Source organism: Aricia agestis, chromosome 16 (assembly GCF_905147365.1).
Source record: "Aricia agestis chromosome 16, ilAriAges1.1, whole genome shotgun sequence".
Classification (NCBI taxonomy): domain Eukaryota; kingdom Metazoa; phylum Arthropoda; class Insecta; order Lepidoptera; family Lycaenidae; genus Aricia; species Aricia agestis.
The window spans coordinates 7,862,456-7,880,543 of NC_056421.1; the positions used below are offsets into that span (position 1 = coordinate 7,862,456).

General features: G+C 36.2%; 1 protein-coding gene across 2 annotated transcripts in view; it reads right to left on the reverse strand.

Moving 5' to 3' along the window:
• LOC121734596 (semaphorin-2A-like) overlaps nucleotides 1-18,088 on the reverse strand; it is a 394,143-nt gene that overhangs the window by 59,287 nt on the left and 316,768 nt on the right. For both annotated transcript variants that reach the window (XM_042125178.1, XM_042125177.1), the window contains 3 exons: nucleotides 5,619-5,706; nucleotides 3,829-3,880; nucleotides 3,693-3,755 (listed from right to left, as the gene is read on the reverse strand). In XM_042125178.1, the coding sequence (XP_041981112.1) occupies nucleotides 3,693-3,755; nucleotides 3,829-3,880; nucleotides 5,619-5,706 (203 nt within the window). The remainder of the gene's footprint in view (nucleotides 1-3,692; nucleotides 3,756-3,828; nucleotides 3,881-5,618; nucleotides 5,707-18,088) is intronic.

Sequence of the window (18,088 nt, forward strand, 5' to 3'; positions counted from 1 at the left end):
ATACGTTTAAGGTTCATAGAATATTTGCAGACTAAATAAAATTAATAATGCAATTAGGATAGGACTCTAAATGTAACGAATAAAATGATAAGCTAGGTTTTGTTTCTAATCTAAAAATTCCATCCTCCTTTGTGACAGTCGGTGAAAAAGTAATCCGACGCGGTATAATCGCCGGTCGGATATTTGCGAAGTCCGTGTTTATATCAGGCTGCGGCGAGTGCGGCCGGCCGGGAGATTGAAACTAATTTTCTGGACGTCACGACAGACCGCCACCATTGCATTGTTCGGATATTCTGACGGAATTTGAATTTTACCAGGTAGAGGCCGTGATTTCTGGGACTGATGAAGTTTGGGAGCAAGATATCGATTACTTGGATATTCGTGTGTAGTAGAGGATGCATACAATGAGTAACTGGTTAATGGTTATTCGTACTTCTACTGTTTATTGAAAATGTTTATATAAATCGTTTCTGTTATAATGACGAGGCATTGATCGCCAGTCGTGTAACTCTGTGTCATGAGATTAATTCTTCAAGCCCCATAAGAGCACCGGTGATCGCGACAACAATATAATACAATAGCATTTCCTGGAATACGCGATCGAAGTATTAAAGGAAAAATAATGCTCTTATGAACTGCGCATACACTTGGGCACTTGAAATCACTCATGCGTTGCTGGCCAGGTTTCAATGTTAATGTGTGGGTTGCATTAATAAATTAAGTGGTGGCGAGAGTACCTATGTCTCGATGCTAACTATGTAAACGCAAAACTTATATTACAAGCAACAATCTCACAGACATAGATCATGATAGATACCGCATGTCGCTCCATTTGTATGAAAACGAGTGTGCAATTTTTTCCTACCTACTGTGACGTACCGATGATAAGAAACGTGTCCATTATCTAGGCCAACGTTTCTATTTGAATTTCTACAGCTCAATACGGCACTTTTAGGCCTATAGGCATTTTTAAAATTCCGATTGACGTCCGATTCCGATAGCAGACTAAAGAACAGAATTTTGAAAGACGAGCATTGCTCGTCGTTTGGGAACGCGATATGGCATGCGAAGTACATACGCATGCGGTACTATCTTGATCTATGTCTGTGAACAATCTTATATACATACAGCATAAGAAAATAGCCTTACAAAGTATCGCATGTTGCGAGAAAAAGGTTTTCTTGTTAGTTTCGATCCGGAGCGGGACAATAAACAATTAGAGCTCCGAACATTTTCACGTAAAAACTTGCGCCGCACTTCTCGCAACTTCGAGATTGTTCTAAAGTAATTATCGGATTAATATACTTGAGCGTTTAGCCGCTGTACTGACGCGAACAGAAAACAGTTTTGCGAGAAACAATCAGAATTAAGCAGAACAATCGAGTCCAAGTTTCTGAGTAAAGGTGTGTTCGCACAGGACGATGACATGACGTCATGGGCGATGACTTTTCTCCTAGGTGGTGGTAAATTTGACTGGCACAAAGCACTGCCAGGTGCTTTTGAAAATTATCAGTAAGAGTTTTTAACTTCACATTAAACACAACTTCACATTTTCATTTCACTTTCCACCTGAGGGCCTAGACAAGCGGCAAGCGATTATCGTAAACGCTAACGCCAACGCCACAAAATGTATGGGATTAGTATTCGCTAGCGAAGCGATGACTTATGTCAAATCGCATACATTTTGTTAGCGTTTACGATAATCGCTAGCCACTTGTCTACTAGGGCTGATCTGACGCCTGTCGAAAGTTTGTCTCAATCATTGCTAAGTCGTCAATATTTTTTGTATCTATAAATGAGCATCCAATATTTTTTGAACGAAATGTAAAAAAAACACATAATACAGTTTAGAATACAATGATTTTGTGATCCTACTACTATGAGGCAAGCAACGAAACCAGCATCGCGTCGCAGGCTCCTAGTGGGTACGCGCCCTAACTCTAATACTTCGATGGGTCCATTTCGTTAATTATTCGCCACTTTCTACGTAAGTCGATTTACGGCACTTTTTCGCGTTTTTCCAACAAATGGCCTTTTGCTTAGACTAAGATTTATCACTTCGACCTTTTAGAGAAAAAAAATTAAATTGTACCCTTAAAAATGCTTGAGTGCTTTTGCGTAGCTTCTCTTTTACACCGGAAAGATCGTTGCAGCTGAGAAAATAATACTTTACATATTTTACAGGTTTTTACATTTAAAATTTACTCAAAGTAAAAGCTTGTACCAAAATGCCCGGAAGTTTCAGCAATTCTTACAATTAATTGTTCCAGCTATCATTTTAATTAAGCGCAGACTTTCTAGGTCACTAGGTTTATAGCTGCAAGACGTAAATACTCAGTACAATGTAACGCCGTGAAATCATCCAGCCAGACCGTCAAAAAAGCTGATTCAATTTATTTTACCATCCATTGGTTGTCGCAGTGTCGGGTTCCGAGTTTTGCCGACGGCGGTTCCCGGCCTTTTCCCTGTTACATCGTGTTTAGGAAAAGTCCTTACAGCGAGAAACTTTGATTATGGCCACGAGTACCCGTTTCTGCCACGATCAGGGTAATAGACCGGCTATATTTCTCTTTTATGATCCCCTTTTAATTCTAATAAAACAAATTTACTTTTTTCGCTTTACCGAGCGACATCTTTTATAAGACTTTATGTTGGAGATAAAATTGGGAGTTCCCTTTCGAGTTTATTCTGGTAGTACATAAACTTAGTCTCGACGACTCTGACTGCTGTCATCTGCGATAAATTCTGATTTTAGTTAGCCGTCGAGACATTTAATATGCTATTCATGCTACTTTTAACTTCGTGGTAGCAAAAAATACAGCTTATGCCACTATAAATAACTTTCTGACTCACAAAGAGATCTACACTGTAATACACTTGTAAATATTTTATCTACACAAGTTTTTGCTCTTCTCAAATACGTTAAAAACTTAGAAAGCTTGCTTTCAAGGTATGTCATCAATATACATAATGTTGCGAATCTTTTTGTTACTTAGAAGTACTATAGACTATATAAAAAATCTACTGTTTCGTAATTCCAATAATACAAACTAAGTCTACTAAATGGCATAAATATAGCACACAGCGTGTATTTCCACGAGTATAACCGAATTAGTGCAGCTTGTAACCCAATCTCAAGATCGGCGATAAAGGAGAAATAAAACAAATATTGCTTTAACGTAGAGATTGTAAATCAAAATTAACGGCCTTAATATAGCGCTTGGCTTTAAGCTCCCCGCTATGAAATATGCTCTCGCCCGCCGCTCAGTTAAAAATGAGATTAACCCGTGATGGAAATAGTGCTAGTTGTAACAAAGGAGCTGCAATTGATTTAATGAACTCGTAAACGTGGTTGCATTGTTGCAGCGATCTCCTTTGATTTGGCTTTCCATACTTTAATTAAAGCTTTTGATTGCAAGATCTAAGCATTCGTTTTTTTAACGTGACTAAAACAGCTGTCTAACAGAATGGCACTGGGCAATTCCATTATCTTGGCTATAATTTACTGTGTCTAAAATGTGGAAAATAAACACATTGTATTTTTTTAAGTTGCAGTAGGTATTTTAAAAATCAAGAAAAGAAAATTGACTAAAATTATTTTCCGAAACAACTTATTGGCATAATGTATAATTTTTTACTGCTTACTAAACATATCACAAAAGCAACAATGTTTCAAATAAAGATAAACTAACCTCCGTTTTTCCTTTGGACACACACTGCGCGACGTTACTTGGCTCCAAATTAATGGCGTCCCTCTGAAAATTAATGGAAAATTAATACAAACCCTTTCACAGGAACAAAAAAAAACAAAAAAGTAAATAAACTTACGTCACAATGTGTCGAACTTATATTGTTCATATTCAACCGATAGAGCCGGTCCCTGAAACAAACGAATTTAATTAAAAAACGCATACAGGTCCGTCAAGGTGTTATCGAAAATTTATTAACAGTTTGACCCACTTTCTGTATCCCCAGTTCAATGTATAAGGGTTTATGAATGCTTAAATACGCTTTTATTCGTATTATGTAAATTCGCACTCATTGAGATCAAGTATGAAAAAATCAATAATGATTTTCTTACAACACTTCTACGAAACGTACGAAAATTCTTCAAGCTGAAAGTCAGATGTAATAAAAAAAAAAACACTCAATGCTATTGCATACTATCGAGACAAAAGCAGGATAACTAACTCAAAATATTGTGATATACTTTCATTAATATCGAAAAGATAACTTGTTTATACAAAAGTAAGGGGGCGTCCACACCGCCCTCCCCCTGGTGAGATTACGTGAGATTTTATTCAACCCCTCCCCCCACAAATCTCACGTGAGACTTTGTGCGGTTTTTACGTAAAGTTTGGATTGTCAGTCAGTAGATTTTCTTTCGAACGAATTTGTAAATGATCTTAATCGTATAACGATTACGCATACGATTAAATCTTAAGCATACGTATACGTACAATCTGGATGAAATGGACTAAAATAGTATTATTTTGTTGAGAAAAAAATTACGTGAGATTTGCCGAGAGATTCTCCCCAACGTGAGATTAGATGTGATTTGACTCGACCCCCTCCCCACCTAAACACCTCAAGTAATTTGTGGACGCCCCCTAAAGTGCTGGCTCAAAAGAAATGACAGTTTGTTTATGAAACCGAGTATGCTGCAATTCTTCATTTCGTGTACATATTGATCTACTCTGTAAAATTTCACTTCGAATTGGTTATTCTGCTATTAGCAGAATATTGTTCACAAGAACAATCACATATAAGTTTCCAATTAAAGCGAGTCTTTGATCACAAATGGCCAAGAATTTACGGCAAATACGACAGAAAATGTTGCGTGGTAACGTTATCGGTCTCGTTTCACTGTTTTATGTGGTTTTATAGCTGAAAATGTGATACGTTATTATTGGCAGGCTTTCGTGACGCCCGCCGTTGACCCATTTTGTCATTAGCCTTCTCGATCTCGTTTCGAACTCACTTTTATGTCGTTGCGACAAAATGAATTCATGAGAAACATTATTTTTCCATGACTACAAAAATTGAACCGACAAAATCGAAGTAAAATAGAAATTTTACTCAATAGATTGAGGCACTTGAAGTAAAATAGTAATTTTCTAAGCGATAGTAAAGTATATTATGTTGAATTGTTTTATTGTTATGGTATATAGCAGTAGATTGAAGGAGATTGAGGGCTGCATCGTAGGTAGTTTATTACCAATAACCACTAATGTATGCAGGTCACGCGTGTGTTATATTACATAATACCGCTACAGCAAACTAACTTTATTACGTACATTAAAACATCATTATACTTTTATTGACGGCATTGTTTCATAATTATTTTCTGTAGAAATAGAACAGTTGCATGTCAATAATTCGAATGCTAGTAGGTCAACAAATAATAAGTTGCAGAGTATTTTTAAAATACAATAGACTGAGTAGATTCTAGTAGAATGATAAAACATATTTATCATTGCTACTTTTCGCAAGAATTAAAATTAAATCTTTCATAATTGTTTATCATTATTTCAAGAGCCTATGCTGGGCAAAAGTCTCCCTCTCAATCTAGCGCCACATTGTTAATGCTTTCTGTTAATAAATAAAAAGATACTTACATTGCACCCACATAGAGCGCATCGCGTTTCGAGTCGACGAAGAAAGTTCTGTAGTAGAGCATACCGCACGAGAATTCCCGAACATGGTCTGGAAAGAAGAGAATAGAGATTATTATTATTTATAAGTATATTGAACAAAATATAAATTTTTACAACCTGAGTGGTGCTGGGCGCAGCATAATATAATACTAGCTATTTGACTGAGCTTTGCTCGGTATTCGACAAAACACGAATAAAATGACATTTTCTAAGAATGATTCCTAGCTAGATAGATTTATCGCCCCCGAAACCCCCAATATACTCATGAAAATTGTTGGAGCCGATTCCGAGATTCCAATTATATATATATACAAGAATTGCTCGTTTAAAAATATAAAAAGATGTACACTCTGTCTTTAAAATACCCTTATTATTAATAGACATTATAATATTATTCTGTTATGTTGTTCATATAAAAAGAAATAGTTTCCGTTTTCAATATTATAAGCATCCCTTGTTCAAAAGCTTTTACCTTGGGGTTTTCAGTATCGAACAAAATTTATGATAATTTCCTAAAATCTGGTTTGTTTCGGTTCGTTCTGTGGCATGGGGGATGTAATTTAGTGCATAGGGACACCGGATAGCGATAGGGGAGGCTCGGTCACGCACAAGTAGCGATGGCTCCACATCAAGTGAGCAAACTGGAAATCGTAAAAATGTACGTGACTCTTGCAACGGCCATTCAGATTGATGCTTCATAAAACGTTTTATACGCACGATATGCTTTTATTTGGTAATTAAATAGTATTGTTTATTGATAGGCACAGTTGCGTGGTACTCTTTCTTGTACCTTGTACGAGATACAAATATTGAATCAAGGTAAACAAGTTATTGATAATAAACAGTGACTTTTATATGCAGTATAAATATTTTATAACTCATCGCGAAAATGACTATGGTATATGTATACCGTGATAATGTATAACATTTAAAAAAGGTTTCCAAATAAGTGATGGATAGTTGTATCCAAAGTTTAGATCTCTGTTGCTTAAGCCCGGCCGCACATTGTCCGAAATTTCTGATCAGAAGCAGTTGAACTCGCCGGAAGGATATTTCGGATAGTGTGCGGGGTGGCGGTCCGGCGAAATTCAACTGTTTCTGATCAGAATTCGGACAATGTGCGGCCGGGCTAAAGCAGCACAAAACTTCCGGTCAAGCTATTAGTGTTTAATCGGGAGATTAATCAACAGATCTTCAATCAGATACAAAAGTTAAAAGAGTCGAAAACTAACCGCCATTACTGTTGTCAATTAAAACAACTGAAACATCACGAGCAATTTCTTTTCCGCTGCCAAAATAAAATGTAGCGATCGTGTAATTTTATTTTGGAACATCTGTCGGCGCTGTCGGCTTCGCACGCCGAACAAGAAACCATATTTAGAAATGTATTTCGAGCATAAACGGTGAATATTTACAAGCTTTATGAATGTTCCGCGGGGCGTAAGTTTAAAAAACGTCCGACATCTCACACGTAGGATCTACTCGCGCGGAACATTTTTCAGGAGCGTGGAGCAATTTTCAGTGTTAGTAGAGTCCGTGGAGGAGTTATCAGTGTGTGTAGATTCCGTGGAACGAATTGGGACCATCCATAAAGTACGTCACACGACTGTTATGACTTTTAGACCACCCCCCCTTGTCATAATTGTGGGTCCCCCCCTCCACGTCACACCATGTCACACTTCGTCCCTCCTTCAAATGTGACGTATTTTATGGATGGGTTGTCGGTGTGAGTGTTGTCCGTGGAACAGATACCTGTATGTTCCGTGTAGGTACGTGAAACAAACTATGTTCCGTGGAGGTTTCTATGTACTGCGCAACTCTAAATGTGTACCTATTTGCATCCGACGCCTCTAAAATACATTTTTGTCGAAGCGAGCCGTCACTGTCTTTTGTACGGCGACGGCTACATTTTGTACTGAATAGTTAAAATTTGGCTCATACTTTATGTAACGTATGAAGAGCTGAAATTTTAAACTGCACATGGTAGGTATGCGTTGGAATTTTTCGGTATAAATACGAGTATGTGCTTGTAATTATTGCGCAAATGCGCAGGATTTTCGTGTTTTTTGCTCAATTTATTAATTGAATTCTTTGAATTCATGAACAAATAATATTTTACTTAATGAAAATTTTAATTGTTAAGTGATTTTCGAAAGGTACCTATTAAATTCTTTAATTATAATAATTTTTATAGGTATCAAAGATATTTAGGGGTATATTATGATAATTTTTTTAGTAGTATTTGGGAAATCGTTTCAGCTATAAGCTGCAACGGACGGACACACAGAAATACATTCAATCTTCTAGCAATCGTTTTCATTCCGTAGTTCTTAAATAAACTATATTACAATACATAAATAACAATCAAAATAAATATGTCGTCTCTTATAGACGTGTTTGTCTTTGTTCCTGTAAACGATGTTTGAATAGAGTACGAATATAAGAGAGCCGTAAGTGTGAAGTCAGAAGTCACTCCTGTTCCGACTCAAAGCCGGTCCTGAGCCCCTAGTCAAGACGTTTTCTTTATCGCTTCTTTACAGAATCGCCGATCAAAATGTATAGAATTGACATAAGCGTTCGATAAAATTCGACATTCGACTCACTAGATTTGTCCACACTGTGCCTTTTTCTGTTCATCAAGGGTATGCGTTATAGCGCAGTCAACCGCGAACGTGAGGCATGCCCTCTGACCGTATCCAAAACTTCAAAAATGACAATATTGGCGTTGCATTCCTTGACGCATTCAATTATTGAATGCGCCTATATGAAAGTTGATGACGAAAATTGAAGATGAAAGTGCACAGTGTGGACATAGCTATATTATGTCAACTCCAAACATTTTGATCGGCGACTCTATAAAGAAGCTCTAAAGAAAACGAGTTGGCTAGGGGCTCTGCTCGTCACAAAGCCGTCGGGATCTCGTGTCTGCTCCTTTATCCAAAATTTGCATTTCCAAGTGTTTTGGTAGACGTCTTCTATAGTTAATACTTCAGAGGATTGGAGAATCAATACAACCGGATAACGAGTTAGTATTGTTATGTCATTTGTACTAAAATGAAGAAATATGAATTGTTTTTTTCAGAAGAAATATGTTTTGGTGTTTGTTTGTACAATGTATTTCTAGCTATTTGACCGAGCTTCACTCGGTATTCGATAAACCACGAATAAAATGACATTTTCTAAAAATGATTCCTAGCTAGATCGATTTATCGCCCCCGAAACCCCCTATATACTAAATTTCATGAAAATCGTTGAAGCCAATTCCGAGATTCCAAGAATTGCTCGTTTAAAGATATAAGATTTTCTTTGCACGTTTTTAACACCCTCCGACACCGACCGGCACGGCGCTCGCGACGGTGCGGCGTTGCCAGACTTCGGCACGGTGTTTGTGTGCATGTGACTAGACGTAAGCGAATTATATTTGCATAATGATAAAAATGCTATGCAATAGCTTTATCGTGGCAGTCCCCGAGTGCCATACGTATTTTTTTGTTTTATCCGATATTATTCCATAGAAACTCAAAATTCGTATTCATATCGAATAGTAAGTATTCCATTATAATGTAGTGTCAGAAATCCGCTTATTTGTGGAGTATCGTGAAACTTGTGACAACCCTAATTGACAGGGCTGTGACATTAAACATAATTATCTTTACACATACAATAAACCAATTCCTGAGTTTAATGGTGTCAACATAATCCCAGGGCTGACACACATAAACCTGACAATCTAATACCGCGAAAACGCATTATGCGTACATATTTGCTTTTACAGCTACAATATCATTAGGAGAACATGTCTTCTTCATTAGGCGCCATTATATTCCGTTGTCAATTTTAATGTACATCACACTGTTTGACAACTATAATGTAAAATTTAAGAGGGTTTATTAGGGCTGGTTTAGTTTGTGAGCTCTTCTTTTAGAACATAAAAGGCATTAGCGGCTAACATAACATTTGGGGACGTTAATGTTTTTACAAAACTTTAAATGTTAAAGAGCTCTGTAGAATTAAAGTCTACAGGCCGCACTTAGAGACGTTTAATATAATGATTAAGTACTTAATTTTAATTTATCCTTCTAACGTAGATTCTTGGAAATCTATTGTTATTCTATTGTGTCTTGCTCACCGGTGAGCTTATGGGGCTTGATGGGTTAAATAAAGATTTTGATATAAACTTAAATTTCTGTCAAAAGCTTCATTTAATGAAAGTTAAGTAATTTAGTTAGGATAAAATTAGTGCATAATATGTCGACAGAACGTAATTACGGTAATGGCACTGTTAAATGTAACATTTACGTTTACATCAGGCCTTTGTGACGTTTTTATCCAATAACATCACGTATTGTTTGCCCGTTATTGAATAAAAGAGAAAAGTATCAGGCCGAAGTATCTCAAATAAAGCTACATTTTAGTGGAGTAAAAATTATATTGAAATAAAAAATGCAACACTTGATCCACAGCGTTTGTACGTTTTGGTTCATAGCAATTTTGCTATCGCTTTGGGTAAACTCTTCTTAAAAATATGTTCTAATTTTCTAGATCAGATAAAGATGTAGATGAAGATTCTCTGCATTTTTAACCAAAACAGTACGGTATATGAAGGAAAATATTCTTGAAAATACCTCTTATATTATTATGGCTCTTTTAATTGTACTTCCTTAAAAACGAAGTTTTCCAAAAACATTTAAACTTTTTTATAGAATATTTGGATTAAAAAAAATATCAGTCGACCAGGATAATAATGTAAAATTCCAGAGTCGAAATTATGATGAATGCCGAAACTACTATAAAATATGACGTTCGTCGTTCGCATGCAGTGAAATATTTGAGCTGAAGCCTCGCTGAAGCCGACACATGGAGTCCTGCGTCACAATCATGTATGCAGACTGATGTATCTCTATTCAATCTGCTGTATGATTTATAAGAACTGGAAAGTTCAATTTTATTTCCGTCCTTTGGGCTGACGGCTCAGTCTGTCTGAACTTTTAGCAAAACCGTTTATAAATTCTGTCCTGTCTTGCCTTAATGTCTGACTATTTTTTGAGAATTTTCTATGTTTCGTCATTCGACTTAGAGTGGATGTAAAGAAGCGCTTACACGGGCAATAATTACGACAATAATTGCTCGGCGACACGAATGGAGCGACCTGGAGCAATTAGGTGAGCAATATGGAGCAATTTATTTCATATCGCTCAAATGTTCGATGGCCACATCACTCAATATTGAATTGCGCAATAATCATACAATACAATTTGCGGCAACAAGCACTGTTGCCGCAAATTGTATGATGTAGTCGTGACGTCAAAGCTGACGAGAATTGACTGGAGTTGAGCAATTTTAGTTGCCCGTATAAGCGCACCATAAGAGACATCTGAAAAAGCTAATCAGAGGCAAAGTCATAGTTTTTTAAAGTACTTTCTTTGAACCTTGAGTCCACATGATTTTACCGGTTCGAGAACGAACCAGGTAATTACATTTTTACGTTGAGTTACCTTGACTACCTTCAGGGCAATTTTATTTATAATCCAACTGCAGCGAGTTTAAATTGTAATTTTTGATTAAAGGTAGACCAAATTGTAGTAAAGTTAGATTGGTCTGGTGAGGGGGCATCAAGATTTGATGTCTACACGCAACGCGCTGCACGACAACGGCTTCCAAACTAATTACGGTGGTGAGTGTACCTGTCTGAATTTAAAATTACGCATGGACACGGTACAGTCGGGTGCAAAAGTGCATTCTCTGTTGGCCGTCACTAACAATAACTAACTTAGTTTGGTCACAGTTAGGGTTGCCACCCGTACTTTATTATAAAGTATTGTACGTTATTTCAAGCAATTGTACTTTGTACTTTACGAAAATAATAAAGTACGCAAAAATACTTTATTTTAAACTAGGTGACCCGATGAACCTAGTATTAAACCCTCCCTGGGCTTCCACGAATGTTTCAAGACCAAAATAAGCAAAAACAAAGTACGGAATTCATTTTTATTTATACAGATAATTTTATAAATTGTACTTTATTTTTATACTGTGTACGGGTTTAATAACTCACCTAAAACTTTATTTGCAAAAAATAGGTGGCAACCCTAGTCACAGTGAATGTAATTGTTAGACCACTTGTCTTCTATTTTTAAAACTTGTAGGATCAAACTATCATTATTATCGTTACTTAGATTTTTATTTATCCTCCTAGTTAAAACATGAGTTATAGTAAAGAGAAAAGTACTTGTTATACCATAAAGCATGGTGTTGAAGGACACCAAAAATATTGTGTGATGTTTGCGGTTTGCCACATCTTGCAGAATTTTTAAACATATTATAGCAAGTTTGTAATTTTCACTGCTATTATGTTTTATTTATTACTTCACAAAAAAATTGGCCAAGTGCGAGTCGGACACGAAGGGTTCCGTACTGATACAGAGCAAAAATAGACTAAAATTGTGTTTTTTGTATGGGAGCCCCCCATAAATTTTTATTTTATTTTAATATTATTTTAAATATTAAATTAAAGATATAACAAAAGAATGTGTGAAAAATTCAAGTCCCTACCCTTTGCCACTATTGATATAGAGTGAAAAAGGCCGAAAAAATCACGTTTATTGTATGGGAGCCCCCCTTAAATATTAATTTTATTTTATTTTCATTTTTATTTGTTGTTATAGCGGCAATAGATATACACACTCTGTGAAAATTTCAGAAGTCTAGCTATAGCGGTTCTTGAGATACAGCCTGGAGACAGACAGACGGACAGACAACGAAGTCTTAGTAATAGGGTCCTGTTTTTACCCTTTGGGTACGGACCCCTAACAAGCAGCAAAAAATGTTACGACATAGTACACAACACAGCCTATAATTTATTGTAATATTATTGACATAATTTGTGTACATTAAGGTCAGTTTAACAAAATGTTAAAAGGCTACAAAGGAAAGCACGTCTGGACACCTGCTAGTTTAGTGCTGGGAAACCCGGGCGAGACCGCGGGCGGTCCGTAATACTTCTTTATTAAAACTTTTACTATGTTAACAGTTGCTAATAAAACCATATTTTACTGGGTTAATTTTAAAACAAACATGGTTAAAATGTAATTTATAGCCTCTTTATCAGAGAGCGTTAGAGGGTTATACGAGTGTATATTTTTTGTGTATTGCATATTTTTTTCGCACGCTTATAGGTCTAGAATAGAGCTTCAGAGATAGAGTAGGAATCGTTTTCTTCATTATAGTCACGCGGGGTCCACCGAAGCAGTTTCTGCCTCCAATTGTGATTGATATACGTCATATAGATGCCTGCCTAAGATACAATAGAATTATTGTATCTTATATCTTTAAACGAGCAATTCTTGTATATAAATATATAATTGGAATCTCGGAATCGGCTCCAATGAATTTAATGAAATTTAGTATATAGGGGGTTTCGGGGGCGATAAATCGATCTAGCTAGGTAAAATATGACTCTTCCTGACATCTATTGGCGAATAATAATACTATTTTGTGAGCAACTATTGTAATTGCTTTAACGACACAACAACAGCTAAAGCTATTCCAGCAGATGGCGTTGTTAAGTAACACGAAGCAATGAGTGTTTGCTATACCGAGCAAAGCTCGGTCAAACAGCTAGTGTCTAATTATACAGTTTTATGAAATCTGTAAATGGCTCTCCTGTAAAATTGGGACTTTGGATATACGATAGTAAATGTAGGAGGTTTCGATATATTACAATACGAATGAAAAAGGATTAATTTTTTTGCAAAATTCCATTAGCGCAGCAAAATTTAATGTCAACAACTGCAATTTTATGTAGGAACTTTGTAATAAGTCCATAACGTAGCGAAGGCCGTGTTAATACTTTACACCGAGATGGCTGCTTTACGACATGTTTAATCGTCTTCCATTGACCCCAGGAAGGCTCACTCGAGCTTTACAACTTTGCTTCATCATAAACCTAATGAAAATTTTAATGTCTGAACTGAAAGTTTGAAGACAATTTTCTTATGGGTTCACTTACACTTTGAAATGTAACAAGTTCCTATTAATGATTAAAATATTATAATACTCTTATGCATTTTAATTTATTAGTCATAATTTTATGATAATATGGATACTTATAGGTAATCAATATAATTATTTTAAGTAAGTATTGTAATTTGTACACCGGTTTCGGTGACGGTGGCCGGTTTCATTGAAACCAGGCCAGCTACGCAGGAGTAATTTTATAGTGCCCAAGTGTGTGCGCAGTACACAAGAGCACTCTCTGTTCCTTTACTCTCATAACCCAGTGGGACGGAAGACCGACACGACTGGCGAGAGATCAGGCGCAGGACCGACTTTTTACATGCCCATCCGACGCATGGATCATCTTACTTGTCAGACAATCAGGTGATCAGCCTGCATCGTCCTAACCAAACTTGGAAATAACATGTTTCCAACGCGGGAATCGAACCCACGACCTCCGAGTCAAGGAGGCGTTATTTCAGTTAAATCAGTTACTTGGTCAGATACAATATGCACAAATATTTAAAGCTTTGATAAAACCTGACAATGTAGCTTCATATTACTTATGTAGAAATCATAATTTAGTTGTGAGGGTCAATTCAGACCGCAACGCGACGCATTGATGTATTTCTAAATTCGTACTGAATTGACAGATTTCAATTGCGTGAGACGTCTTGCGAATCTGTCAAATCCATACACATTTAGAAATGCATCTACACGTCGCGTTGCGGTCTTAACCCTAACAGATACGAGCACAGTCCTTTATCTCACACTTGAGATGTAAAACTAGACATCTGGGTCAGAATTAATATTCATCTTGTGTTCATTAATCAACCCTCTAACGTAAAACTTGGTGTCCTGTGACCAAAACTAATGATTTCATGCGACGAGCGTACGGCGGGCGTCTTAAACGTGTTACATCTAGTTGCTCTAACTTGTATGAATGGGGTGTTAGTTGTGCGGGGCGTCGACTGTACGTAGTTAAGTTGCTTGTAATATGAGATTTCAGTCACGACTCCTGAATACACCGACGCAGAGTGAGTTAGCAAGTTAATCGTACCACGTGTTAACGTGCATTTCAACATTGATTTTATGTTAGTGGCTGTACAAGTTGACATGTTAACTGACGAAATTAATTTGTTTATAGAAATGCGAGGGAAGGAAATATGGAAATTGAAAGGAAATATACAAAACGATGCACCTTTTAAACTTGATATTTAGGAGTTGATATTATTAATTCATCGCTTCAGCATCGTATTCGAAAATATATCTTGATAAGTACTCATTATTTTTGAGGTAAGTAAAATGTTGAAGTCTTAATAATTCGATATACACACTTGTATACGCGTATAGATAATCTTTTGTTTGACAATTGAAGCGCAAGTTAACAAAAATAATTGACAGCGCAATCCGACAAAAAAACTCCGGATTTGCAGTAAACGCCCTTTTCCAATCAAAAAATAAACACAAACACGGGATTAAGCTTGAACTAGCTAGCTAGTTTTCAATCAAAATTGAATATAGAGTTTTGACAATTTCAGCCGAAGCTTTTATAGTTTTCCCCGACAAACGTAAATAACAACTACACGCCAATAATTCAATTTGATATACAAAACTAAAAGTTTACCGTGCTAAACGAGGCCCGTTTCATTCGGCTATTGTTACCTACGATCACGGCACGGAATTAAGCCAATCCACGATACAACGCTAATGACCCAAGTTTCATGTAAACCACTGCCTAATCTAATCGCACTACGTTTTGATACCGCTATTGCCAGATGAATAGAAAAAAAAAACCGACTTCAAAATTGTACCTAATTGAGAACTAAAATTCCGTATCTCAAAAACTACTGAACTGATTTTGATGAAACTTGCAGCATTCCCTAAGTGGAACAATACCTAGTACGACAAAAAAGGAATCACTTAAATCGGACTTGTAGTTCCGGAGATATGCGAACACGTACAAGCATAAAAACATACATACTTTTGAAATTTCTCACATTGGTTCAGTCGCTGATATAGACTAACATATAATACGAAAACTGATCAGTTTTGGAAATATTATATATACATACTTGTCGAATTGATAATCTCCTTTTTTTGAAGTCGGTTAAAATGCGCGGATTTCCTGTACACCACGTGATCCATCATACGATCGATGTCGAACGATTTGCGTGTAAATTAAGCTCCAGTTACATATTGCAATGATTTATTGTTAAATTTAATGTTCATTTCTGGGATTGATGAATGAATTCGGTAAATTAAAATGTATACGCGGTTAAACGGGGATGAGTGGATTTTTATATAATGCGCCCGGCAGTGCGAAATTATTATGTTTTTATGTTTCTGTATCTCATTTTGTAGACAGCAAACTCATTTTTCAATCCATTGAGTATAGACGTGTTAAATAAACTGTAAATGGAGGAAATTTTCTGGTAAATAAGTTCAACTGAGTCTCGTTTGTAAGTACCATTTTTTTTTAATTTTGGTATGGAGATACTTTGAGTCTCGGGAAAGAACAAGGGATACTTTTTATCTCGGAAAACGTACGGTTCCCGCACAATAAAGTTTTATGATTTTCGCTTACACTATTCAATTTATTTTGATGAAATGGGCGAAATACTTTATATAGCTAAACAACGTTTGCCGGGACAGCTAGTATCTTATAAAAATCTTTGATTTTCAGCCTATCCAGACTAATTCCCAGCCGTTCAAATGTTTACTCTAAAAATCTTGGACTTAGGCCTATTCTGACCAATTTTTGTTTCGGCTGACCTCATAATACCACAGTCCAATTATGAAAATTGTTTGTGTAAGTTGTCACGTCAGTCGATGTTATCTATAGGCGGTTCGTGGTAAGTCTCCAACTGTGAGCTGACCCCCGGCCCCTCACCCAATGTCACCGAGCTCATGCGATAAAACAATTACCCCGAAATCCTACGAGTATATACTTTTAAACATCATAGCTGCTTAACGTAAACTAATGCGTATATTTAAAACCGTGGAATGCATAACATGTACAATGTCAACACAACACAAAAATACAATGTACATGTGTGTACAATGTACATGTATACATTGTATATACTTACAAATGAGTAATGAGTAATGAATTATAACCAAGCATTCTGTTTACTTCCAAAAAAAAAATATTAAAAAAAGTTTATATGTAATACTAATGTCTATGTTGTATGTTTTAAAATTGTATCAAACAAGAACAACTGCAGCACCCACCAATTCTTTTGATACTTAAATTACCTAATTACATTCCTTGCACGATAATCCCAGGTTAATTCCAGCTAACGATTAACCTGGGGCTAAAAAAGTCTAGAAACTTTAATTGTACCTGCCAAGCCTGCAGACTAGGGACCAAAAAGTTTCCTTAGCTCTACGCGCAAACAATTAAATTAGTGTTTACAATTTAAAACGTTAAGTTTAATGAGTAATCAAAGATATAAAATCTTACTAACACTTTAAAATCTTAAAAAAAATCGTATAGATTCCATTTCCACGAAAGAAAATAACCACTTGTGTGAGCATGGTATCAAATTTTAATTATTCCCTATGCAATAACACTATAATTTTTCAAATCGGTCCTCATACAGCGAAGCGATCGTTGAACATAAAAAAAATTCATACATCGAACATATAACCATCTCCCTTTCGAAAGTCGGTTAAGTCACTTAAAGATTAGAAAAAGCTCACGTGAAGTGTGACGGCGCATGTAAACTCTCCCGAACCGAGATGAAATTCCGTCGGTTATTCATTGTAATCCTTTTACCATTCATCTTCACAGACACGGAAAGGCTTTTCCGGGTACGGACTAATTCCGAATGCACCTCCAATCGTAAAAGAAGTCGTAAAGAAACTCCCGAATGCACGGGGATCGGGAGACGATCGGGGGACGAACGGGGGACGATCGGGGGACGTACGGGGGACAAATAGTTGATTTCTTATTGGCTTCCACCCAGATTCAGATTGAAAATTCGCCATAAAGACATTGAGACACGCCTGCCCGGATTAAAGGGGGGACTAATAAGGTAAACTTTTGCGACACCGTATTTTTACCGAACGCGCTCTTAAAACTTGAACCTTTATTAAGGCCACGGTAATAGTTCGGAAATCTTTGGTTTTCTTCGAATCCCGATATTGATATAACTTTTCTATTGGAAGAAATCCGCTTTTGTTTTTATACCGAGTGGTTTTCTTTCAATATAAAATTTTCTCTTATATAAAACTGTTATAAAAATTACCTAGCTTTGGGATCTTTTAAATTAATTTGTGATAAAAATATTATCCCAAAGTATTATGCATATATTATGTATGTATATTAATAAGCACGATAACATTCTATTGGTAAATAGCCAAAAAAGTTGTATAGGTACCATAAAACATTCATGTTTGTGCGTAAAGGTAGAAAATATAAAAAGTAGACT